Raw genomic sequence first — 25,834 nt, forward strand, 5'->3', positions numbered from 1 at the left:
TTCAGATTGGGCTGAATCAAGATCGGGAGAGAGGGAGAAAAATGAGGAGAGAAAGAAGGAGATGTGGGAAATCAGGAGAGAAAGGAGGAGAGAAAGAAGGAGAGGAGGGAAATTGAGAGAGAAAGAGGGAGAGAGGAGGAGAGATGGGTGGGTGCCACGCTTCATTCGGGTAGAGAAAGAGAAAGGAGGGATTAGGGCTTCGTTTGAGAGAGGTGGGTAGTAAAAAAGTGAAAATAAAAAAGTAAATATTACTTATATAGTTCCTGACCGAATCGGATCAGATCGGATCGGATCCATTCAGATCGGTCCTGATTGTCCACTGATCCGAACTCAACTCGATGTACATTCGGATCTGAGTGGGCCTACTTGAACCAACCCGATCCTAACCTTCGGTTCGGATCGGATCGGGTCAGATTCTGCCCTGCTCTATACACATATGAGTTCTCATGTTAATGGGTTAATCGTTAATCCAAGCCGTTCATTATGTTCATCCCATTATTTAAAGGCCACCATTAAAAGAACACACCGATTGTAGGATCCTTTCCACGTGGAATATAGGAACATTAATGAGTAAGAGTATAGAATTTGCAGGTACCATGAAACTAAGGAGAGTTAAAACGTCTTGTGTCTATGAGACTTCAGTGAAAAGAGGCCAAAACTAAAGAAAGTGATGGATATAAGTTTTGGTATATAAGAAAGGATAATAATAAAAATTATATAGAAATAATAGTAGATAAAGACTTAAAAGGATAAAGTTATATATGTTGAGAGAGTAAGTTATAGGATTTTATAAATAAAACTTTTATTTGAAGAGGAGAGAACCAATGTTATTAGTAATTGTACGCTGCAAAGAAGGTTAAATGATAAAATCAAAAGAGAATACTAAAAGAATATGGATAGACTAATGCAAAAAATTCTAATCAGAGTAAAGATGTTTATAAAATGAGACTTAAATGGTCAAGGAAAAAAAAAAGGAAAATAGATAATATAAGATAGCATATGAACGATATGATTTTGGAAGAAGAAATGAGGTTGCGAAAGCTATCCTTGTTTTCGTTATGCATACGATCTAGCTTTGACAAACATATACTTTTAAAAGAGAGGTGAATATTTAATAATCTTCAAAAGTGGATCATGTGCAAGCCAAAAAGATTTCTTCGTACTTAGAGAGACAGAGAGATCAACATGCAAGGCCCTTAAGGTGGTGCATAGAGAGTGTGATTGTACTATTTAAGTTAATGTTTATGGATATTTACATTTAGAGCCTGTTTGTTTAACAATTTACCAAGCTAAGTAAATAGGTAATAATTCCAATTTCCTTTGAAATACAAGCATCCTCAGTAAGATTTGACTACACCATAAGTGTGTTTACAGACGTCTTCAACCGCTGCCAGAAAGACCTAATGTGACATTTCTAGTGTTTGCATGATTCTGTGAATGGTGGTAATAAATGCTAAGAAAATTTATGTTATTAGATCAAACAGGTGATTGGTGGCCTGCGCTTTTGTCCAAAATCATGGTAATGTGTAAGGTAACTATAAGACACCATTAGTTCCGTGGCTGAATCCGGTGTTACAATGCGCATGCACGAAATGAATGGGATGAGAGGTTTGTTTATAGAGATGGGTTGCTGGGCTCATAGCCTAACTACCAGGCCACTGGACTACGGAAATTGCAAAGATGTCTCTTGGAAAATGATAAGAATGGAATTGTATTTAGTTTGGACCGACTCTTAAACTAACACAACGTTAGTGTAATCCGGTGCAATTTAACTGGCTGATTTGAGATCCTCTTCCAAGCTTTGGCTACCTGCCATCATGATGATGGCACATGTATTTTTCATTATATTTGATAAACAAACAGGCCCTAAGAGGAAGAAAAAAGTAATGAAATTAACAAGTGTTCAAAAACTAAAGAGTTGAATTTAAAAGAAGAGATTATTAAAAGGAAAAACCAATCAATTATTAGAAATAATTGGACATGGGATTTTTCAATTAAAAAGCCAGTCATTCAGAGCGTGAATCAATTTTTGAATGCTGCCCAGTCATGCTGAGTCTTCCGAGTTGACCAGCCAGCCAACACCACAATCCTTGCTGCATGGCTCCTCTTTTTCATTGTGGCTCATGAAATCTTGTTGAGTTGGTTTTTACTCACTCAGTTTACAGCTATGGTACAACTTCCATTCATCTCATCACCACACATGGATGGACCATTCTTTGAAACTCATTTACAACAATTTCCATTAATCAACTGCTTCCCACAGTTTCCATACATCACAGCGAAAATCACGCTACCGTATATCAAGTGGGCCACACGTGGGCAGACATGAGGAAAAAAAAAAAAAAAAATCATCCAAATCAATTTAAACAGAAAAAGAAATAGATGAATAAAAGAAAACAGTGGGAACCATCCATTTACTACGAGAAACCAAGCCGAGGAAGTAAAGAGTACAAAACGATAAAACAACAAATCCAAAAGATCGAAAATTACAGCAACCATCCCCCCTTCTATATCCCCTTAAAAATAAAAAAAAACACAAGTTTTCCATCCAAGACACTCCCTTCCAAATTAGAAATTACAATGGAAAACATCATCAGATGCCTCCCTAACAGACAGAAGCCACCTAAAAAAACAGAGAGAAAGAAGAAGAAGAAACACATGCAGTTGAGAGACTCCCACCCATCAATTAAAGGGCATGGTCCCCATCTAAAATTTCACGTTGTGAAGAATTTCCACAGCTTCTTCCCTATCGAAGCAGCGTGTTCCTCGTTGTCATTGTCGGGGTCCTCTTCTTCATCCCCATCTTCAGCACCACTTTCAGTGCGGTACCCGTCGCTTTCATCAGATCCTGCCTCGTCCATCCTCTCAGCTTCCACATCCTCTCGATCCAACATTACATCCCCGGTGCTGTTGGTTTCCATGCCGAGCTCCCCCCTATCAAGCTGTGACAGACACAACCCACCTCCCTGGCGTCAGATGATGGCTTAAGTTAATATATTAGGGGCGCGTTTGGATGTACAATTGGACTAAATTGCGATTATTTGCATAAGAGAAAGTAGAAATAATCAAATTGTGGTGTTCATAGCACTCATACAATGATTTTCACTCCAAATTGCAATTAACTTCAGAAAGAATTGCAATCTAGGAATTTGCTTCTGAATCCAAACACTACCTAGCACTAGTAATCTCGGCTGGTGTTCACATAACACAATGGAAATTTGGATATGGTTCGTAGGAATCCTGAATCACCAATTAACGGTTAGGATCAGCCCATCAAGAAATTTGGGATGAACTGTCCACCCACTGAGTCCGGTTATTGGGAAAAAAATGGAACTAGACCATAAGCCCCACTTGCACAATCGTAAAACCCAAGGATGCCATTAACATCACTGTCAATGCAAATGCAGGATATTGACTGTGGAAATTATCATCAGAACATCCAGAAGGAAAGGGAGAAGGATTTTACTCTGATACGCTCCCGCGAGGAGAACTCCTGAACTTCCACAATGCTCTTCATTGTCGTTTTCTGCAGCATGTACATGCTATTTTCGGTCTCACTAGCAACTCCAGCAGAAGGCACCATGGCGGGTTGATTGTTTGGAGCAACTTCCTCCGAATTCCCGCCACCTTTAGAATCCCCATTTTCAGGAACTGCCGATGATAACAGGTGATCCTCTTTCTCAATTTCTGCAGTCCGACCAGGCGAGGCTTGGGCTGCAGCAGCACTGATCGACATTCAGATGAAATATGAGATATGAATTGCCAATTGCATGCTTAGAAATGCAAATATGCTGACAAGAATACAAAAATTATTACTTACACTGTTGATCTTCTGAAGTTGTACCGTTTTGCCCCTGGAGTTTGTGCTCCTGCGGCAACAGTTTGCCGCCTCTTTCGGCGCCCGCCTGTTGTGACACTATCCGAACGGGCTTCACTATCATCAGCATCCTGCTCACTTGCTGTGGTTCTAGAAGTGTGAGCATATTGCCGCTTACGTCCACCGTATCTGCTTCTTCCATCTGCAGCATGAAGAGAATCTCCCTGACTATCCTCATTGATCTGAACAAGATCATCGGGTTTGCCATTTGGCTGTTCATCCTTGTTCGGTTCTGTGGCCTCTCCAAGGAAAGCCTTGGCTTCTTCGACCACTCGCTTCACAGAACGTGTGGTTCTGAGCTTACCACCTTTCTTGCCAGGCTTGCGCCTGCTATATTTTGGTGCCTCAGGCTGGGAGTCAGGGTTTTCGGGTGAGGCAGACATCTCCGAAACTCCTTGTGCCTTAGCAACATTGCTCTGTTCATTGATGGACAGAGCAGGTTCCCCCTCCTCTCTAATGCTGATATCGACAGAATCGTTCGCTGCCCCAAAGGATGGTTCCGGCTCATCTGCAGCCTCATCCAGTCTCTCCGAGAATGCCTCTTTTTTGTTGACTTCCACAGCAAGTGGAGATGACCCACCAGCCTGAGCTTGGGAAGCATCCTCAGATTTCTTTCCAGGGGAGAAATTAAATATCTTTGTCGTGCATTTCCGAAGCCAAGACATGCGAACGCCAGGAGCAGCAGAATTCAAATCCGTTCCCCCAGGTGATATGTCAGGGTTTGGCTTTTCAGTACTCTTCTTCAGATAGTCTTCAGCCAGCCTCGGCAGAATAGCAGGGCCAATGTCCTCGAGTTCAGGCAAAGATTGGACCTCAGGGAGAACCAATTCTCCACAACTTGGACAATTCTTGCGCTGCTCAACAAGAGCAAGGAACCGCCGTCTTTCCTTGATAAGCTCTTCGCGTTGACCATTAAGGTTCCCACTTAGAGCACGGAGCTCATCAATGTCATTCCGTATCTCAAGCTGGTCTTGATCAAGCTGCTTTCGGCTATTGGTAATTGTCTGCTTTTCTCTTTCAATCCTTTGCCGCTCCAGCTGCATTTCCTCCATTTCCCTTTGAGCTTGTTCCCTTAAGGAAATAATCCGAGTATGTTCTCTTTCTCTCTCCTCCTCAAACACCCTCTCTTTCTCCCGTAGACGTTTCTCCATCTCATCCTGCCTATTCAGCATAACAGACTCCAGTTCTTGTTTCTGGATCTCAAAATCACGAAGCATATCGTCGTGCTCTCCTCGGGCCTTTTCAAATTGTTCTGTTCGCTCATGCTGCATGGTGCCCTCAAATGCTTCTCTCTCCAATCTGAGAGCTTCAAGCTCACTCTGAATCTGACGTGTCATCTCTATCTTCTCACTTCTCAATCTTTCCTCTTCTTCATGCTTCCATTTTTCCAACTTCTCCTTCTCACAATTGATCTGATTTAGCTCTTTTGTTGTCTCGGCTCTTTTCGTGTCCAGCACTTCCCATTCTCTCTCAAAATGCTCCCTTTCCTGCTTCAGTTCCTCTCTTTCCTTTGCTAGCAATTCCCTCTCACTGTTGTAATGATCAATTTCCTCTTTCAACTTTGACTGTAGGGAGAGAAGTTGATTCCTCTCTTCTTCAGTTACTTGGAGATTTTCCTGCTCGGCAATTATTCGCTGTTTTTCTTCCTCCACCGTAGCCATATCCTTGTCGAGTTCAGCCCTAAGATTAAGCACCTTTAGTTTATCATCCTCTAACTGTTTCTTATCCTTCTCCAAGTTCTTCTCTTCAGCTTTGAGTGATTTTTCCCTCTCCTTCAAAGCTTTCGATTTAGATTCATAGTCCTTCTCTTTCTCCTTTAATTTCTCTAACTTCTTTTCTAAATTCTGCTCTCTTTTAACAACATTTCCCTCCATGCGATTGACTTCATCTTGCTTCTGCTCCACCGCATCCCGCTGGCTTTTCAGCTCTTCATCCACTGATTTTCTCTTTTGGTCCATTTCCAACTCAAACTCACGTTTTTCGGACTCCAGAACAGCATTGTGTTCATCAATGATCTGCTGAATCTCCATCTGCCAGACACCGACGCAAAAAAGAAGAAAAAGAAAAAGGATCAGACTACTTAAAAGAACTTCAAAGGAAATAGCAAGTTTAACTCACAATGGAGCACATTGAAAATGAATTTTGCTGGCAAGGCCCCCACTTAAGCGAGTCAGACTGATTCAGCCCTGCCTTGGCAAGTCCTGACTCAATTCAGTACTGAATGAGTTGAGTCGGTCTGAATCACCAAATCTCTTAGCCAAGCACTCGAGACATACAAACCCCAAGCATTCCCACCGTGGGGGCATTCTAGCAATTATACAACACAAGAAACTACGGAAACATTAGACAGGAATCATCCAAATCACATGCATAGGGCCACTCACTCTTTCTCTTGCATGGAGCTTCTGTTCGAATGCAAGTAATTCCTGCTCTTTCACTTCTAGTTTCTTTTTCCGAGCAACAGCTTCCTGCACCCAAAAGAAAGACATGGTCGGATGAGATCATGAATGGGTGACAAATCTAACAGGTCTAGAATTAGAGAAACCCACCTCTTCTTTATGAGTTAAGGCAGATGATCTCGTTCTTATATCCGTTTCCTTCTCTTTCAAACCTGTATTAGCCATCTCAATCTTCTTCTGTGCCTCTTCAAGATCCTTCTCTTTCTGATTAAGGACCTTATCCTTCTCATTTGCCTTCTCCTCTCTGTGGTTGAGAAGTCTCTGGCTCTCGTAAAGCCTCGCTTGACCGTCCTGAAGTTTTCTTTCCCACTCTCGAAGTTCTTCCCTTTGTTTGGAAAAGGTATCCTCATGTGCTTCTCTCCTGAATGACGTAATTTACAATTTCAATCAGCAATGTAAAGAAAGGAAAAGGAAAGCTGCGCCACCTGAAGGAAATTATGGAAAGAAAATACTTTGGGGTATGGAATTTGGAGACGTTGGAAACAAGCCTAAAACATACTCTGATTTTAAGGAGAGCCGCTCCCTACAAAGTAAACTTTCACGAGCCTCCAACTCTTGTAGCTTCCTTTCCACCTCTGAACTCTTTCGATTCGCTTCTGCCAGTCTGGCATCAGCAGAATGCAGCCTTGAATCCACCTCCAACGATTTCTCTTCCACACTAGCAACCAAGGCATGAGCTTCAACCAATTTCTTATCCGAATTGAACTTGATTTCTGCATATTGTGCACGCATCTCATGCAAAGCCTTTTCAAGCTGCAGCAATTATTATTATAAGGAAATGAGAACTACATAGCATCAGAAACAAGATGCATAAAAAAAATCAAGTTCAGATAAAATAACAGCCATCATGCTCTTAAGGGAACCTGCAAAGAATAAATGAAACACCAACTATGCAAAATATCTTACATCCACAACACATTGCTTTTCCACCCCCAAGGCCTCCTTCAGATTTTCCTCTCGCTTTTCTACTTCAGATATGGCGATAAAATGTTTGGACTGCTCTCGTTTGAGGGTCTCCTCTGCCTCTGCCACCATCTCCCTGAGGTCGTTGTACTTGGATGTCCATTCCTTCTTCTCAATCAACAGAAGGCCCATGTTGTATTGGTATTCATGAAGCTGCCCATAAAAAGCAAGTGAGATAAGGTGGGAAAAAACAAACACTTGGATCGAGAGCAAACCTTGGCTGCAAAAGGCAATTGAAAAAGTCAAGTACACACATGTTCATGATCACTCCAAACAGATGTAAATTTATGTATGACATATATAGTATATGACAGGTCAGGGTATGCAATAAAGCCCAGTATAACCATGTTGATGACAAGACTGAACCGACAAACTAATGTGTTCAATAAGCCTTAATGGCTAAAGTTACTACTTGCCCAATGCCAAATTAACAAATGAGTTATCTTTCAAAAATAAAAAAATAAAAAAAATCATAACTTATGAACTTGGCAACTAAAAAAGAAAAAAAAAAAAATTACAGGTCCACAATACACAAAGTTCACAAAAATCAAGGGTTTTGGAAAGGTTCCTGCCTACTGCAAAAAATCCATTTATCTAGCCATTGATCAGAGATGGGAACAATCATCCAATCAAAGTGATTTTGAGAGGGATAGGCAAGAGAACCCCACATGATGAAAGGTCCAAATCATGACAATTAGTATAATCAATATGGACCATCACGTTTCGAAATCAGCCATAATTCACTGAAAGTAATTTCAATAGGGATGGGCAATAGGTGGGTCCCACATAATGGACAATGATCAGACCATTTTCTGGAACAATAACTATGATTCATCCAATTTCTAGCCGTTGATTCAATGGCTAGAATCACCCAATCAAAGTAACTTTTTGGACGGATCAATAATGGAAGGTCGGCTGAGCAGCTCCGCATGATTGAGGATCCAAATCGTTGACAAGACCTTCTCTAGTACATTAAATATGGATTGTACATGTTCCATCGATTGATCGGATGGTTAGGACCATCTTAACAAAGTGATTTTTGAAGGGACGAGTTATCAAAGGAGGGTCCACATCATGGATGGTCCAGATCGACAAATGGGCATTTATTATAATCAATAAGGACCATCCATTTTCCTACCCATTTGTCAGATTGTCATGATCATCCCATCTACGTGGTTTTTGAGAGGGATGAGCAATCAATGGTGGCCCCGAACAATACTATATCGAAATCAATGATCAGCACTCCTCTATTACAATCAATATGGACCATCCATTTTCTTTGAAATTTATTGAATGGTTAGCATCATATGATCCAAGTGTCCTTTTAAGATGGATGAGTAATCAAAGGCAGACCAAACATGATGAACGATCCCTATCAATTATTTAAAAAATCCCATATTACAATAATTATGGATCCCTAGCCATTGATTAAATGGATTGGGTCGTCTGATAAAAACAAATGGTGTGTGTGTGTGGGTGTGGGTGTGGGGGGGAATGAAAGGTGTACACTACATTCTAAGATATCCAAATCAATGGCCTTTCCTAGAATAACCAATGCAAATCATCGAGATTCCAAAATATTGCTCATATTGCAGCTATTATATGATCAAAGTAGTTTCTGAAATAGATGGAAAATCAATGGTGGGCCCCACATGACAGGCAATAATAAAGCCTTCTTTTTTCCCTAGCAAGAAAATGTGCACCATCCATTTCCCAGCCATATTGATTGAATGGTTAGGATCATCCTTCTAAGTGACCTTTTAGGACCAAGTTATTCCAAAACGGTTATCTAAAGGCCGTTACATAACAGTAATGGTGGTAACCATTACGCATTATGGGGTCGTAAAGGCCGTTACAGAAAAAATGACCCATAACGGTCTATTATGGGGCTGAAATAGGTTTTTTTCAGAAAATAAAAATAAAAAAGTCGTAACAGCCATTACAGCTCATGTTGTAACGATAACAGCTAGGAATACCTTATTCAGGATGGATTGACAATGGACAGAGGGCACCACATTATGGACTATCCAAATCAGTGATACAACCACTTCTAGTATAATAAATATCTAGCATAATAAATATGGACACGATCCATTTCCTACCCATTGATCAGATGGTTGGGATCGTCATATGATAGTAAGTTTTCAGAGGTATGGGCAATCAAAGGTGGGCCCAAGCCATGGACAGTTAAAATCAATGACTGGACCTTTTCCAGTATAATTAAATGGAACGTGCATTCCTATAGCTATTAATCAATTGGTTAAGATCATACAATCAAATGTAGGCTCGTTATGATGGATGATCACAGTCAATAATCGGACTCTCTATTATAAATTTATAACCAATATGGACCATCCATTTTCCATCCACTGATTGGATGGTAAGAATAATTGAATCAAAGTGGTTCCTGCTATGGATGGAAATCAAAAGTGTGAAGCATGATGGAGAGCACATATGCAAGATTGGACTTTTTCTATATTATATTTGATCTGAACCATCTTCAATTTTGATGACCAATGATGGAATGGTTCGGATCATCCAATCTCAACTGATTCTAAAGAACTTGAGACCAATGTAAACTTGTCTCCCAAAATACAAAATTGATAAGGCTACCTAGGAAAAAAACTGTAAGATCATGTTTCCTTTTTTTTCTTTTTTGGAAAGATAATGATATTTTATCAGAGAGAGCACTGAAAAAAGCGCAAAAAGCCACAACCCAAACAAAAGAGAAAATCACAATCCTCAAGAGCCTTTATACAAGAGGCCCATTCCATTACATGAAGCTTTGCCCTACTAAACACCTCCGATGCCGAGCCACTCATATTCTAAAAGCATCGACCATTCCTTTCCGCGCAAAGAGCCCAAAGGGCTACCATCAAAGCCAATCTCTAAATAAACCTTCCTTCTTAGCCCAACCCTACACCATGCCATGTCAAAAGGAGATCACCAATTGTTCCTAGCATCACCCACCGCACTTTAAATAGACCTAGAAAGCTAGCTCACACCTTCTAAGCAAAAGGGTAGTGTATAATGAGATGGTCGATTGACACCGAATTTGCCAAGCACAGCCACAAACTTTAGGGATCACCATTGACCTTTTTTGAAGATTGTCAATAGTCAGTACCCTCTTTCTCCCAACTAACCAAATGCAACTACTTTTGGAGGGGCACCATAGAAACAAACATAGGACTGCTGAACGCATCTCGCCCTCACGGAACAAGACTGGAGCATCTTATAGAAACAGCGGACCAAGATGCACCCCAATTTGTCCTTATTCCACCCCATCCAATCATGCTCCCCCAAAGATGGAAAGCAACTCTGGAGGTGCCCTTGAAGCCTCACAAACTCCTCTATTTAGATACCAATTAATGAAATTCCCAAACCATGAATGTGCTAATTTTATGCATCAAAACATCCCTATACTTAATCAACTCAAAAAGAACATGCACAAGATTCTTCTTCAGAACTTCACATTGAAGTCGTGAGTTGGAACTTGGAAGTATAGCAACAAGTAGCATCAAAACCCCAAATCAATAGAGATCAGGGTTGGAAAGCAAGGGCATGATACCATCACAAGTTTGTCTTTACTAGACGATACCTTGAGATGGAATCACCTTAGATCGGCATCAAACTATGAGTTCCGCACATGAGAACCATTGCCAAAAGATACATTAGACTCTATTGCGTATCACTAGCAAAATAACTCTCTCTCTCTCTCTCTCTCTCTCTCTCTCTCTCTCTCTAAAGTAAATAATTCTCAATTATCATACAACAAACCTTCAAAGAAAAATCTAATTTTACTGTGAATTGACATGAGGGCAACATATAGACAAGGAAAATATCAAACAACATCGAATGAACCAAACAATCCAGCATTTGATTGGCCGTATGATAAGATAGGTTTTATCATCATCACTCATGTAACTTGGATGATGATAAGTATGGATTTGGAGGTCATGTAGAGAAATTGGATGATGGATTTAGTTGGATTGGCCTGGTTAACAAGATTCCAAAAAGTTGTTCCAGGAGCTCAACTGAATAATTGAAAAGATTGGATGATGTTGATTGGAATAAGCTTGGGGCTCGACTGGAGAAACTAGATGATTGAAAATGTGTTCAAATGGCTCACCTTTGTCTTGGTTAACGGATAAAGGTTTCAAGGAGGCATCATAAGGTGATATGATCTCTCCTTGCATCTTTGTCATTATTGCCAAAGCTTTGGATAGGTTGCTTGAAAAAAGCAAGGAGAAAACCTTGATTAATGGTTTTAGGGTGGAAAATGTAGATTTCCAAGTCTTCCATCTTTAGCTTATTGATGACGTGATTATGTAGTGTAATGCGGATAGGACCCAAGTTACAAACTTTAGGAAAATTATTCGTAGTGCAAAATGCAGTTTCAGGACATTAAATTTGCAAAAAAAAAAAAAAAAGGCTCCTCCCAATCAAAGTGGGAGCATCGCCTAGTTAGAAGGATCGTGCAACTAAGCTTTTGAACCAAAATAAGCTCCTCCCACATATCTTCATTATCGATAGGAAATAGAGTTCAAATTTTATTTTTTTATTTTTTTATTAAAGATAAACGATTACAGGAGGGCGGATGGTATGTGAAGATGTCTTCTCTATATAGAGCTCCTCACATTTGGAAAGCGATTGTTGGCATTAGATCATCGTATTCATGGTATGGTTGTTTTCTCGTTGAGCAACGGACATCGTATTCGTTTTTTTACAGATGTCTGGTGCGGAGACCGCGCTCTTCAAGACCTTTTCACCAGGGTCACTCGGCTCACTCCTGATCATTTCATCTAAGTGGCGAAATGTTTTTCTCAGTGAGCAGTGATTTCGAGACCCCCTTGTCATAGAGATTTGCTTGATGAGGAATTTAGGGAGTCGTTAGGCTTTTGGATCACCTCAAGATTGTTCTTCCATGTCCTTCTCGTGCAAAGTCGATGGTTTGGAAAAGCCATTCTTCAGGAAAGTTCTCCATTCAGTCTCCTTTAAAAAGCTTGGGCAAATCATTTTCTTCTCCACCTAAACCTTTCCATAGTTGGTTTTACGGAGCTCCCCCTAGGGTTGTGTTTGGTTGGTTGGTGGGGCATAAGAGGGTCCTTACTGTGGATAATCTTCAAGGGAGAGCTCTTATTCTTCCCAATATATGATCAATGTGCATGGAGTGTGCAGAATCGAGCAATCATCTGTTTGTCCATTGTGTTTTTGTTTCAAAAGTTTGGGCCCACTTTTTATCCTTGTTTCATGTTGATCAGGTCATACCCGAAACTATTAAAGATCTCTCGTGGGCTTGGCATAGGGGAGGAGCGGGAAAAGTGGGCAAAGCCACGTGGAGGCTGACTCTTATAAGGTTTTTTGGATCATTTGGAGGGCTATACATGGTAGATGCTTTCGAAATGAAAGCATGGGGGTGGAGGAGGCCATTAGACTCATTAAAGGGCTTGTGTCAAGGTGGTATATGTCTTTCCTTAGACCATCTCGGCTGCTTCTTTATGGAGTTTCTTTGCATTGTGTGGGCTCGTATTCTTTTCCCACATTTGCAGCTTCTATTAAAAAAAAAAAAAGACAACAAAGCATAAATGAATCACCCCTCGTCCACATTGGACTCAACACAAATCCCTTCCCACAAATTTTTCATCAAATGAAACAACAATTCCCACACCCAACAACCAGAACGAATTATTCACTAACACTTGAGCAGCAGCCAAGGCTCCATTTTTAGCCAGCGAATCAAGCATCAGAATTTGTATCTCCAAGACCATGAGAAAAGAAACTGGGATGTCATTACATAAATCTTTGAATTCCTCGATCATGTTCACAGCTATCAGTGGACTGGATCCCGTTATAGACCAAATAATTGCAATAGTTGAATCGACTTCAATAATGATAGGACTTATGCAATCAATAGCAATCTTTACGCCTTGAAGCATAGCAACCGGCTCAACAAAGTTTTCTTAGACCTGATTGGCAATCAGACTAGAGAAGGTGACAATGCAGGTACCCCAAATGATTTCTAATAAATCTCTCCCATACTAGCAAGCCAGGCCCCGAGTTGCCAACAGATAAGCCACCTAAATGTGATCAAGTTTCAAGCCTTCGGTAATGATAGGACTTAAATGTGATCAATAGCAATCTTTAAGCCTTGAAGAATGGCAGCCGGCTCAACAAAGTTTTCCGAGACCTGAATGCCAATCGGACTAGAGAAGGTGACAATGCAGGTACCCAAATGATCTCTAATAAATCTCTCCCATACCAGCAGGCCTTGAGTTGCCAAGAGAAAAGCCACTTAAGTTCAATCCATAGAACCCAATAGATTTTTTCCATCTTTCAGGCTTATTTCCACCCCCAACCACTTTTAATATCTTCCTGCTTATTTGAACAAAGCATTTGTCTCAAAACACCTTGAATTATCCTGCCCCTTTCAATTCAACTTGTTCTTAGATTAAAACTTATTATCGTGCTCAAATTTATCGGGTTCACAATGTTGAATGTTGTGCTCGCCCAATAGATCTAACAAGCAATGTGCAAACTTGCTTTAAATTTTTTTCTTGCGCCAATTTGTAGCATGCCCCTTTGTCCCTTCCCTAGGTTGCCTCTCAGTAATTACATATTTATCACGATGATGATGAAGTTATTTAAATGGCAAAGAGGAAGTATAAAACTATTAATGCAGCTCACAATAGGAAGTTTGCAACTCCTTCAATTTGCTAAAATCAGCTTGTTCATCAGCCACTCTAGGAATACAAACGAAAGATAACTCGAGGGACAAAACAAAAGTCTGTGTTCTGTTTAATAATAATGTATAACCTCGCCCTGATGCCAAAGCAATAGCATTGCTAGAATTGACTTCAACTATGAGTGGCCCAAAATGTGACACTTCGAAAAGTTTTAGACCCATCAAAATTGCATTTATGTCTCAACTCCCAACCCCTTTGCCAATCAAACAGAAGAATACCAGCGATATATCTCCAACATGATCTCTAAGAAACATAGTTTAGAATCTCCATGAGTCAACTCAACTCAATAGAGTTTCCAGTCAAGCTCAATGAATATACATTTCAAGTTTTTTGAGTTTCCGAGTTCTTTCGAGCTTTTAAAAGTTGAGTTTTTATTGGATTTTCCAGGTTTCTACATTTTCAAGTTTTTATTAATTTATGCATTTTACATTACACTTGTATCCAATCATTCTTAATAAACAAGTTTTTTTCCAATTTTTTTCCCAGACTCATTGGATCTACCTGACCTAATGGTTTTCAAATCGAGTTTTTGGGCTTTTGAACCATGCTAGTAACCATCCAATCCCATATCCACCCTAGTTACATCTAGAGCTGACATGGATATTCAATTTCCATGAACCCAAAGGAGTTCGCCCGATACAGTCTTACTGGGCTGGCCTCCAGTAGTTACAATACAGGCTGGCAGTAATGTTCTGGGCTCGCCACTTAAACAACACGAAACTCTTTCAACATGAGCCACACTCTTTCTTTGGACAATGTTTCGATTGACCGATTGAGGATAACCTGCTAGCTCTCAATATCCACTATGATCCCTTAGAACCATAGTTTAAAGACTCTAGAAGTCTACTCAATTGAATTAGAGTCGACTCAACGAATTCTTGTATCAAGTTTTTGAGCTTTTTCCAAGTTAATTCAAGTCTTCTGAAGTCAATTCGAGGTCTTCCTAGGTTTTATACTTTTGCATGCTTTCATTAATTTGTGCACTTTATAGTACATCTTTTTTTATAGTACATTTAAGAATAATTGTTAATTATCAACTTATTTTCAGTTTTTGGTAGAGTCATCAAGTCTTCTCACCCAATGGCCTCCTCAGGTCATCTTGAGCTCTCAGGCTTTTGAAACATGCTAAGAAACCCTACAATAACAAACCAGCCAAGGTTACCTCTAGAGCTCCCATCAACCAAAAAAAGGATAAGACCAGAATATATTCTCGTTGGGCTTGCCTCCAAAAGTTGCAGTGGAGGATAGCAATCACATACGAAGCTCACCACTAATACCAGACTTGAGAGGTAGGGTCATCTAGAGTCTTTATGGACAGTGGTCTTGTGTTTTGAGGAACTTATGGAAGCTTCATTAGGAGTCCATGTGTATGGTAGTCTTGCATTTTATAGGAACTTATGGAACTATGAACTCGAAAGTTTGAAGGGCTATTGAGGATCTTGGACATCATTCCCCTCCACCTTATAAGAATGATGATAAAATTTGTAATCCTCCCTTGAAAGGAATTATCCTCCAAAGAACTCTTTACAGCTCTGTGTTTGGCTAGTCCCACACGAACCCATGTGGCCTGTGTGCTATGGGGCTCACATGCTCACTCTCACATTGAAGCATTTTGATGGAGCCAAGAATCTTGATAAGAAGTCTCAAAGAAGGAATGGGCCTCCCAGAACAGATGCTTCGTATTGGAATGAAATGGTGGACCATCTCTTCTTTCAATGTGAGATTGCTTTGGGAGAACATCTCTTTATTCAATGTGAGTTTGCTTGGGAGATTTGGCCATTCTTCCTCCTCATGTTTGACATATTGTGGGCTCAAACATATACGGTAGAGGACCTTATCAAAGATTATACCACAGCCCCACTAAACCAAGAGAAGTGCTCCAGACCATGTTGTTGTGTGCAAACATGAGTGGGATTTGGAGTTAAAGAAATAGAAGGATATTTCAAGGCACAAGCAACCATTTCCATTCTGTAACTCACTGCTCAGAATCACACCCAGGCTCCCTAATCCTAACATGCCAAGACTTAGGGAGGCCACCTCAAACAAATCATTTAGAATAGCTTAAGCAACTTCGATGGCTCCAAAGCTATCCATAAAGACACCTAAACCTACAACAGATCTAGATCTTCATGTCATGTCATATATTGGCATCTCATAATTCTCATATGATGTTTGTACCTCGCAATTTGCAACTAGAAACTGCAAAGCAATGCTTCTACTCCGTCCTTCCCTACGCCTATGTATAAAAAGTAGTGAATTCTAGTTTATAGAAAATTCACTTAATTCACAAGCTATTGTGCCTACCCTACCCTGTTTGTTACCACTTACCAAATGAAGAAAAATCACTCGTAAGCTGCAGGGCGTGCTAAAAGAACTCACAGCTAGGTGTTGCATTCAATGATGGATCAAGAACTCTTTGAGGTTTTTTGTCTTTTACTTTTTTGATTGGGTATGCTATCATCGTCATAATCATCATCGCCTTACCCCAACTAACTGGGGTTGGCTACATGAATCTTTTTTTCCGCCATTCCACTCTATCAAGGGCCATAACACTCTATCAAGGGCCATAACTTCAGTTAGACCATAGATCATCATGTCTTTTCTTACTTCCTCCACCCATGTCCTTTTGGGCCTTCGCCTTGCCCTTTTGAAGCCTTCAACTTGTACCAATTCACTCCTAACCGGCACAGTGATTGGTCTCCGTAGCATATGATCAAACCATCTAAGTCTACTTTCCCTCATCCTGCTACCTATTGGTGCTACTCCTAAATTCCCTCGAATTCATTCATTTCTAATTCTATCCTTGTCTTACATACTGGGTATGTTATCCTCTCCATATTCAAATAGTTTAATTACAACTATAATAACAGTCTACATAAGCACAAACCTCAACAAAAATCCATATGAACAACCCCCCATCAAAAAAAAAAAAAATTAAGAGAATGAAAATACAAGAAACCAATTACATATAGAATTTAAAAACAAATAAGTGTTAGAACAAGATTGCAACTACCAATTGTTAATAAAATGAAAAAAACGAGAAAACCGTTTTCTATGGAAATTGCACAAAAACATGTTGCGATGAAACAGTGCCATAAATCTACACAAACTATGCCCAATCGATTAGCAAGAACCCAAGAAATTCTTCAAAGAAATACCAATATTCAAGAACCAATAAATTACAAACAGAAACGATTTCAAGAAAAAATAAAATAAAAGATGCCAGCTTTGTTTCTAACCTCCTGTTCGAGCCTCGATAGCCTCTCAAACAGCGCCTCCCTGTCTTTCTTCTCCAATGACACCTCATCCAGCAATCCTGCTTCCCGGAACCGCTGCCAGACCTCCATATCGCCACCGCCGTCAATCGCAGCATCCCCACCGTTCTCATCTAGAGAATCCAACGGCGGGGGCAGCAGCGGAACCGACCCTTCGACGCCCTTTCCTTTCCCACCAGCACTCTTGGGGTTCGACAAGACCAGCCCATTCCTCTGCCCGTCCGCCCGTGGCGAAATCGACCAGCCTGACCACCCCTTCCGCTGCGGCGTAAACATCACAGACCCTTCCGCAAGAATCCCAAACCCCAGATATCAGCCTCCTCCCTCATAAGCGGCAGAGACGAAACCCTAGCCGCTAAAATGCGTCGCCTTGCTAAAATGCGCCGCCTTCTCGGGAACCCTAGCCGGGACGTGTATGGAGTTCCGGGGACCTTCGGAACCCTAGAAACCCTAATCTCGGCCGGATATAAATGGAATTTTGGAAATTTGCGAAGCCCTAGAAAGTCTAATTTCCGGGGTTGGGAGAGAGAGAGAAAACCTAAGCGGACACAAGCGGAAATTTAGATCTGGCGAGGAAAAAGCTTTGAAATCCGGAGGAGATGAAAATGAAAATCCCTTTGCTTTTTTTTCTTCCGACCGCAGCCTTTGCTTTTTGTTATCCTTTTTTATTTCCTTCCCGAGTTTGTGCGGACGATGCCCGTTAGGCGCTTTTAAGTTTTCCGCATGACGAAAATGCCCTTTGGTGGGGGCCAGGAGGGTTTTAGTGCGGCACGCTCTCCATGGGGCCCGCGGATTTCCTGTGGTCGGAATCTATGTAGGGCCCACGGAGATTCCCGTGAGAAATCCACTCCGTCCATTAGTTTCTTAAACTTACAGTATGACATGACTAAAAAAATTAAGCAGATCCAAAACTCATGTGGACAACACGAAAGGAAACATTGAGAATGGAAATGCCAACCGTTGAAAATTCTGTGGAGTCCACCGTGATGCTTATATGCCATCCAAACCGTTCGTAATTTTATTAACACTGGGATAAACTGTAGGCGCAAATATCATACTGATTTAAAACTTGTGGCTCCTGCGAAGTTTCCACTAGTAGGCGTTCAATCCATGCTGTTTCTTGTCGTGTGGCCCAGATGAGTTTTGGATCTGCTTTATTTTGTAGTTTTTGTCGTAATGTGAGGTTTAGAAACTAATGGACGGAGTGGATATCACAGGGGAATCTCTGTGGGCCTCACTTATCTTCCAACGACAGGAACTTCATGTGGCCGAGGGGCACAGGCAATCAGCGTTACTCCATGGGTGTCCTGAGATGTGGACCGTCCATCACAAATGGCATGTGGACGGTTAAAATACACTTGACTGGTGGAAAAGTCAGCTGAGTGGATGAGTCTGATCGTCCAGTGGGTAAAAATTTCGGATATGGCCCATTCAGAACGGTACTCACCAAATGAGTGGTTTCGATTGCGTTGCATGGAGTACATGCATGGTGCAGATTGGAGAGATATTAGCCAAGAGAAATGCTCGCATACAACCAGTTGTATGAAAAGTTACCGTCCAACCAGCCTGTACGTCCAAACATTTCATGTGTTTGTGAAATCCAACCCATGCAATATGTTGGTTCCAGCACACAGTAATTGATTAGTACAAATATTAGCCCATTCCACCAATTAGGCGAGCCACCCCATTTAAAATAATGGATAGGCGTTGATATAACAAAGAAAAGCTACTGTGGCCCAACTAATGGGTTGATTAGGCTTATTTTGTAATAAGGTGATCCTCATGGTGGGGCCAGCCTTTCTGGATGGATTGGATGTTGAACATGACAGGATGAAAATATCCGTTGGCTGGACGACCAATTAACAGTCCAACCGGTTGCATGCAAGCATCCCTTTCGTTATACAATGCAGGGGCCAATGGAGTGGGCCTAATTATTCACTCATCTGAACCGTTGATATGATTCCAGACGTTGAATTGACCATGCACAAGAGATATCTCCTGGTGGAAAAAATCACTAACTTCCCCATGAGTGGCCAACAGATAAACGACTCAGAAAGAAGATAAGGCAACGGTTCCAAATCGACCTATATGGTTAGGAAGATATTGCAATGGTTGTGATTTCTGGTGCGTGGGCATGGAGAGTGAGTCCATACTCCCAACAGATCACTCAGAAGTGGGCCTCGTTTGAACCATCCTGGGACATTGAATATTTGATCTTTATCTGATTGAATGAGGCCCGCAAATGAAGGGTTCTAATTTGCCCATCCTCTGGAATTCTTTGCAAGGACCATCCATAGTGGGGACCAATCATATGAACGGTCTGGATCAATGGTCCGTGGGTCCACTTGCACAAACTTACAAATCTACTTAGAAAGGGTGTTTTTGGTCATTTCAGGGGTACTTGTCCGTAGGATCGACATGGAATGTCGAGCGGGTCTGGCAAACGTGCACCTGTGAAAATTTTCTTTTACGGAAATGCCCTTTTATCCATTAGCATCACGAGGATATTCGGTTCGTTTCGGGGGTGTTTTGGTAAATTCCTCTATCCTCATGGGCGAGTTTGGTGAGATGACCTGGATTTGTACTGAAATAATGCCGAAATGAAATGCGGGCAGCCACTTCCGGAATGATGCGTCCGTGGACCACTAAGTGTACTCGCGCGCTTAGGATTTATGAAAAATGCTTCCATACGCTTCTGAGAACATTGCACACGTGTTAAAGATCTGGATCATTCATTGAGTAGGAAAAAATTGTTTTGGTCATCTTATTCTACTAATTACACGCGTTTTATTCTTATGAAAAAGATGGGTGACCAGGAAATTGATCAACGGTCCATATTTGTCATTAAGATGTGAACATCTATATTTCGTATCATCCCTATTTCCTACTGATTAACGGAAAGGACCTTCATGCATGTTATCAAGTACGATGCGAAGATCAATTTCATCTCACGCCCGCGAGTGAATTTATATAGGTGGTTGAAGGAGCTTCGGGATAAGAATATTGAATATCTGTCGCGACTCACTATCGATCGTATATTGCTAGCTGCCGAGACTCACATTATCAGATACGCCAATGACGAGAACTGTTCATATCATCGCCACTGCTGTCAATAAGCTACTACCCAGTAGTTATCCTTTAATGATGATCCAATCCTTTAATTTTTATTGTTGAATATTATCCATTGAATTTTCTTTTCATTATTTTAAGTTCATCTTTAGATAATGATTTTTATAGTCATATTTTCATATTAAATTTCTTAGGATATCATTTATATTATATATTACAAGAAATGAACGGTTGAGATCATTGTACCAGTAAGCATATAGGCCCACTGGACGGCGATAAATGTTGTATGCTCAGTCGCGACAGAGGTAAAACGAACGCAAGAATATCTTCCTTCGAGTGTGTTCCGTGAAGTATAAAAACTTTGGTACTCTGCCACCGCGTGACGGACGATACGCGGGCACTTTGAATTTACTTAAATATTGCATACGTGGAAAACAATTGATTCAGATTAAAACGTGCAAATTGTGACTTCACTGTTTTAGATGTATCATGAACCAAAAATCTAATCCTATGTGAATGACTGACTTGTGGATCAGTAGATATTATTGGACGGTTAAAATGAAAAATATCCATAGTTCAATTTCAACAAACAAGTGTCCATGAATCAGAGGTTAAGATTGCTCGATAAAACTGATTTTGGGATTAGGATTTAGAAACAGCGGGATCCACGATTTAGTATGGTTCATTCCAGTTAATGTGTGCCAAGTGTACAGTTTCTGACTGCCTGCGTATCAAGCGTGGTAATCTTTCGGAGTATTAGTAACTCCCGGCTTGAAAATGGATGTGGACGTCTCTCTGGTTCAATTTACTTTGAAAGAGCTACTCGCGATAGCAACTCGCCACACGTGCCAACTTAGCACAAGTGTAAGAGATCGGGACCGTTGTGCCTTTTCCCGAGAAACTAGCTGGTGACATCATCAGGTGGGCTGTACGGGTACGATGGATCAAGACCACGCCTGATGGCCGGGTCAGCATGGTTTTTGGACCAAGGCATGTGTATGATGAAGCCCACCAAACTACTCAGATCTCTCGCATGCGTAGCAATCATCCGTGTGATTAGAACCATTGGTCTCTGGGACACGTGTATAGTCCATGAGCTACATATAACATGCCAAAGGGAGCGTTTGGATCTTAAGTTACTTATGCCTTAAATAACTTATTTTAGTTTCTACTAATAAAGCTAAACTGATTAAGTAACTTTTAAGTAGAAAAGTTATAAATTATCTTAAACTTAGGCTGTACAAGAACCGAGTTAGCTCGGTTAGCTCACTCAACTCAACTCGAAAAAGTGCGATTCGACTGACTCTGTTCAAAACTTAGTTGGAGCTGAGTTGAGCTGATTTTTTGAGCTCAAAAAAAATTTGAATCAAGTTCGAGCTTGCCCGAGCTTGACTCGACTTGGATCGAACCCCAACTCAAATTGAAATTGGATCAAACCAGCTCGGTGACTCGATTACTTTGATATTGATGTTGCTCTCCAAGTGTTTGATGAAATGACTCAACGAAGTATCGGTTGGTGGCAAGGAATGTATGTATATAAAATAAATATTATTTTTTTCTTGATTTCGATGTTGCCTACAGGGTGTTTGATGAAATACCTCTAAATAGTTGTCGTTGTTTTATATATAGTAAGAAATTGAAAGTGCACTCCACGTGTTTGTGAAAATGTTGCACAGGCTCGATCACGACTCGAACCTGGCTCGAATTGGCCTAAGCTCCTAACCAAACCGAGCCGAGCTGGCTAGTCAGATTCAAGGACCGAGCCAAGTTCAAGTTAGGGTCAACTAATGGTTGAGCTGAGATGAGTTGTGCCAATCTCAACTCATGTACACATCTACTTAAACTAAATTTATTTATCTCAAATAAATTACTTATCTACTGTTGTAAGTACAAAAAGTAACTTATTTGGTGGTATCCAAACCGCGACTTATTGTGGTGCATTATGCATTGTTGGAGCTGTAATTGCTTCACGTTAGTGAAATACAAGTTTTCTCATTCACTCTTTTCTATCTATTGGATTCTCTTACATCTTAATATCAGTTATTAAATTCAGGACTTGGCGACCGTTTCCAAATAACTCTTGTTTTAGAAAGATAATAATTCTATTGAGCCAAAAGCAAAAGCCAAAAAAAAAAAAAAGGATAAAGAATATATACAATGTTGGGGGCTTTGCACAAAACCTTAGGATCTAGCCTCCCGAAACAAACCAGAATTATGGAATAATAATGCAATGAACTAAATCAAAACATAAACCACACCACACCAGGAATTTTTACTTGGAAAATCCTTAAAGAGGTAAAAACCACGGGACCTCGTCCAGATCAACAATCCACTATAAAGCAGAACGTTACAACCGATCACAAGCACACACCGCTTGGATCAAACCTTCTTCACTCACGCAAGAGTGAATAAATAATAAGAGAAACAAAAAAGACGGAGAGATCTCACTGATTATAATGACGTGGAAGCGCTGAGATATGGTAGATCACCTCTACGAACATAGTCTCCCTTCCACAAACTTCCTCTCTCTCTTTCTCTCTCTCTCTCACACCTTTGATAACCCTAAGCCCCTTAGCAAAACCCTTGCAAAGCTTTAGGAAACCCTAGAATACCCTGGAATTACACCCCCAATCCCGCATACACCTCTTTATATAAGAATAGAAAGAGGTAGAATCCAAATAGGAAATAAAATCCGCAGAATCTGCGTTTCCGCAATCGCATCTGCGTAACTCTTCGATAATATCGACGGTCTTTCGATGACATCCTTCGATATCATCGACGGTCCTTCGATGATATCGGAACAGGACAAAAAATTGTCCAGCGACTAGGGGTGAAAAATCTAACAATTATCGATGTCATTGAATATATCTCGATAACAGCCTTCAATATCATCTAAAGTCCATCGATGATATCAACAGGACTAAAAAATTGTCCAGCGACTAGCGGTAAAAAATCCAACAACTATCGATGATATTGAAACTGGTTCGATTTCATCGAACCTAACAACGAGGAGAAAATTTCCATCAAATCTCTCCCTTTTCGACTTAGGAGGAATCTATCTTCTTCAAGCCAGCACAGTTTCTACAAACCTCAAACTTGCCCTTGAGCAAAGCCTTGGTCATCGTGTCTGACCCATTATCATCTGTGTGGACCTTCTCAAGCTGTAACACCTTCTGTTCCAAAGTATCCTTAATCCAGTGATATCGAATCTCTATGTTCTTCGACTTGGAGTGCTGACTTGGATTTTTACTCAAGTGTATAGCACTTTGGCTATCGCAATAGACCACATGCTGCTCCTGTTTTAGGCTAAGTTCCTGTAGGAACATCTTCATCCAAAGCATCTCTTTATATGCTTCTGTGACTGCACTGTACTCGGCCTCTGTCGTCGACAATGTTACGACCTTCTGTAGCTTGCTCTGCCAAGAAACTGCTCCCCCTACAAACGTGAACATGAACCCCAACGTAGACTTCCTGGAGTCCATGTCACCTACTATATCTGCATTTGTGTAGCCCTCTAACACGGGTTTTCCCGTCACCATAGCATGGGCTTAACCTGGATGAGCCTCTTAGATACCGCAATATCCACTTCACCGTTGCCCAATGCTTTTTGCCAGGATTGGCAAGATACCGGCTGACAACACTAACCGCATATGCTATGTCTGGGCGTGTACACACCATGGCATACATCAAACTTCCTACAACTGACGTGTAGGGTATCTTCTGCATCTCTTCTACCTCTTCCTTTATCTTGGGACACTGCCTATTGCTCAATCTAAAGTGACCATCCAGCGGAGTACTGACCGGCTTCGCTGCATTCATATTGAACCGCTTTAGGACTTTCTCAATATACTGCTCTTGTGACAGCCAAAGCTTCCTGTTGCTTCTGTCACGTGTTATCTCCATTCCTGAGATTTATTTAGCCGGGCCCAATTCTTTCATCGCAAACGACTTGCCCAACTTCTGTTTCAGCCTGTCGATCTTCTTGATGTCTTTTCTTATGATGAGTATGTCATCAACGTATAATAGCAGAACTAAGAAATCATCATCTGAGAACTTGCGCGTGAACACATAGTAATCCGACTCCGTTCTGTCATACCCATGCTTCAACATAAATGAGTCGAACTTCTTGTACCCTTACCGTGGAGCTTGTTTCAACCCATACAAGCTTTTCCTCAGCCTACACACCATATGCTCCTTACCTTTGACTTCGAACCCCTCTGGTTGGTGCATGCAAATCTCTTCTTCCAGGTCACCACGGAGAAAGGTAATTTTAATATCTAATTGCTCTATCTCTAGATCCATGCTAGTCGCCAACCCAAGTAATACCCGTATGGATATCATCTTCACCACTGGTGAGAATATCTCTTCAAAGTCTATACCTTTCCTTTAACCAAAACCTTTCACCACAAGTCTGGCCTTGAACTTCGTCTGTGAATCCTTTTGCTCAATCTTCTTTCTGAACACCCACTTGTTGCTCAAAACTTTCTTGCCCTTAGGCAATTTCACCATATCATAGGTGTGGTTCTTATGCAAGGATTCCATCTTTTATTGCATAGCTTTCAACCACTTTCCCTTATTCTCGTCGGCTAGGGCTTCAGAATAATATTCTGGCCCTCCCCCATCAATGAGCATAATGTACTCATGCGGCAAGTACCTCTTAGACGGTCGTCTGTCCTTAGATGACCTCCTCACCTGTGGCTCAACAAGTGGATCAAGTGGGGGCTGCTCCCCTGATCCATCTTTTCAAGGAACTCTATCGTCCTTTGCACCTTGCTGTACTCCCCCGTCATCAGGCATCACGGGAAGAATAATCAGATCCATGTCCTCTATCTCATCTGAACTAGGTTAATGCTTTTTTGACTTACTAATGTCTTTTATATACTGATCTTCAAAGAAAACCACATCTCTACTCCTGACGAGTTTCTTCTCGGTCGAATCCCACAATCTGTAACCGAAATTTTCATCACCGTACCCCAAGAACACACACTGCTTGATCTTAATATTGAGCTTGGACCTCTCGTCCTTTGGTACGTGAACGGATGTCCTGCATCCAAACATCTTAGGTACTTCTCCATTCAATGGGGATAATGGAGACCTGTTTATCAAATACATCATCGTGTGCATTGCTTCTCCCCAGAACATCTTGGACAACTTCGCATGGGATAACATACATCTGATTCTCTCAACAATGATGCGATTCATTCTCTCAGCTACACCATTATGCCGGGGGGTCTTGGGAACCATCTATTCATGCCGTATACTCAGGGACTTGCAGTACTCATGAAAGTCGCCAATGTAGTCACCACCATTGTCAGTGCGGACGCACTTCAATAATATACTTGTCTCTCTCTCGACCATAACATGAAATAATTTAAACACACCAAAGACCTCGTCCTTGAATTTCAAAGCATAAACCCAAACCCTCCTACATGCATCATCTATAAAAGT

At 41.0% G+C, this 25,834-nt stretch overlaps 1 protein-coding gene across 2 annotated transcripts; it reads right to left on the minus strand.

The window, feature by feature from the left end:
* Positions 1-2,400: 2,400 nt before the first annotated feature.
* Positions 2,401-18,001, minus strand: LOC131235206 (nuclear matrix constituent protein 1-like). Of its 2 annotated transcripts, none has more exons than XM_058232350.1 (8): positions 17,282-18,001; positions 7,243-7,452; positions 6,836-7,089; positions 6,427-6,697; positions 6,262-6,345; positions 3,821-5,907; positions 3,467-3,725; positions 2,401-2,942 (listed from the first exon to the last, which is right to left on the minus strand). In XM_058232350.1, the coding sequence occupies exons 1-8, from the start codon at positions 17,591-17,593 to the stop codon at positions 2,715-2,717; spliced, it is 3,705 nt and encodes a 1,234-aa protein (XP_058088333.1). In that variant the 5' UTR covers positions 17,594-18,001; the 3' UTR covers positions 2,401-2,714. The 2 variants fall into 2 exon arrangements, with proteins under 2 accessions (XP_058088333.1, XP_058088332.1); XM_058232349.1 differs by having other exon boundaries at positions 2,401-2,966.
* Between the last annotated feature and the right edge of the window lie 7,833 nt (positions 18,002-25,834).

The sequence above is a fragment of the Magnolia sinica genome, chromosome 19 (genome assembly GCF_029962835.1).
Source record: "Magnolia sinica isolate HGM2019 chromosome 19, MsV1, whole genome shotgun sequence".
Classification (NCBI taxonomy): domain Eukaryota; kingdom Viridiplantae; phylum Streptophyta; class Magnoliopsida; order Magnoliales; family Magnoliaceae; genus Magnolia; species Magnolia sinica.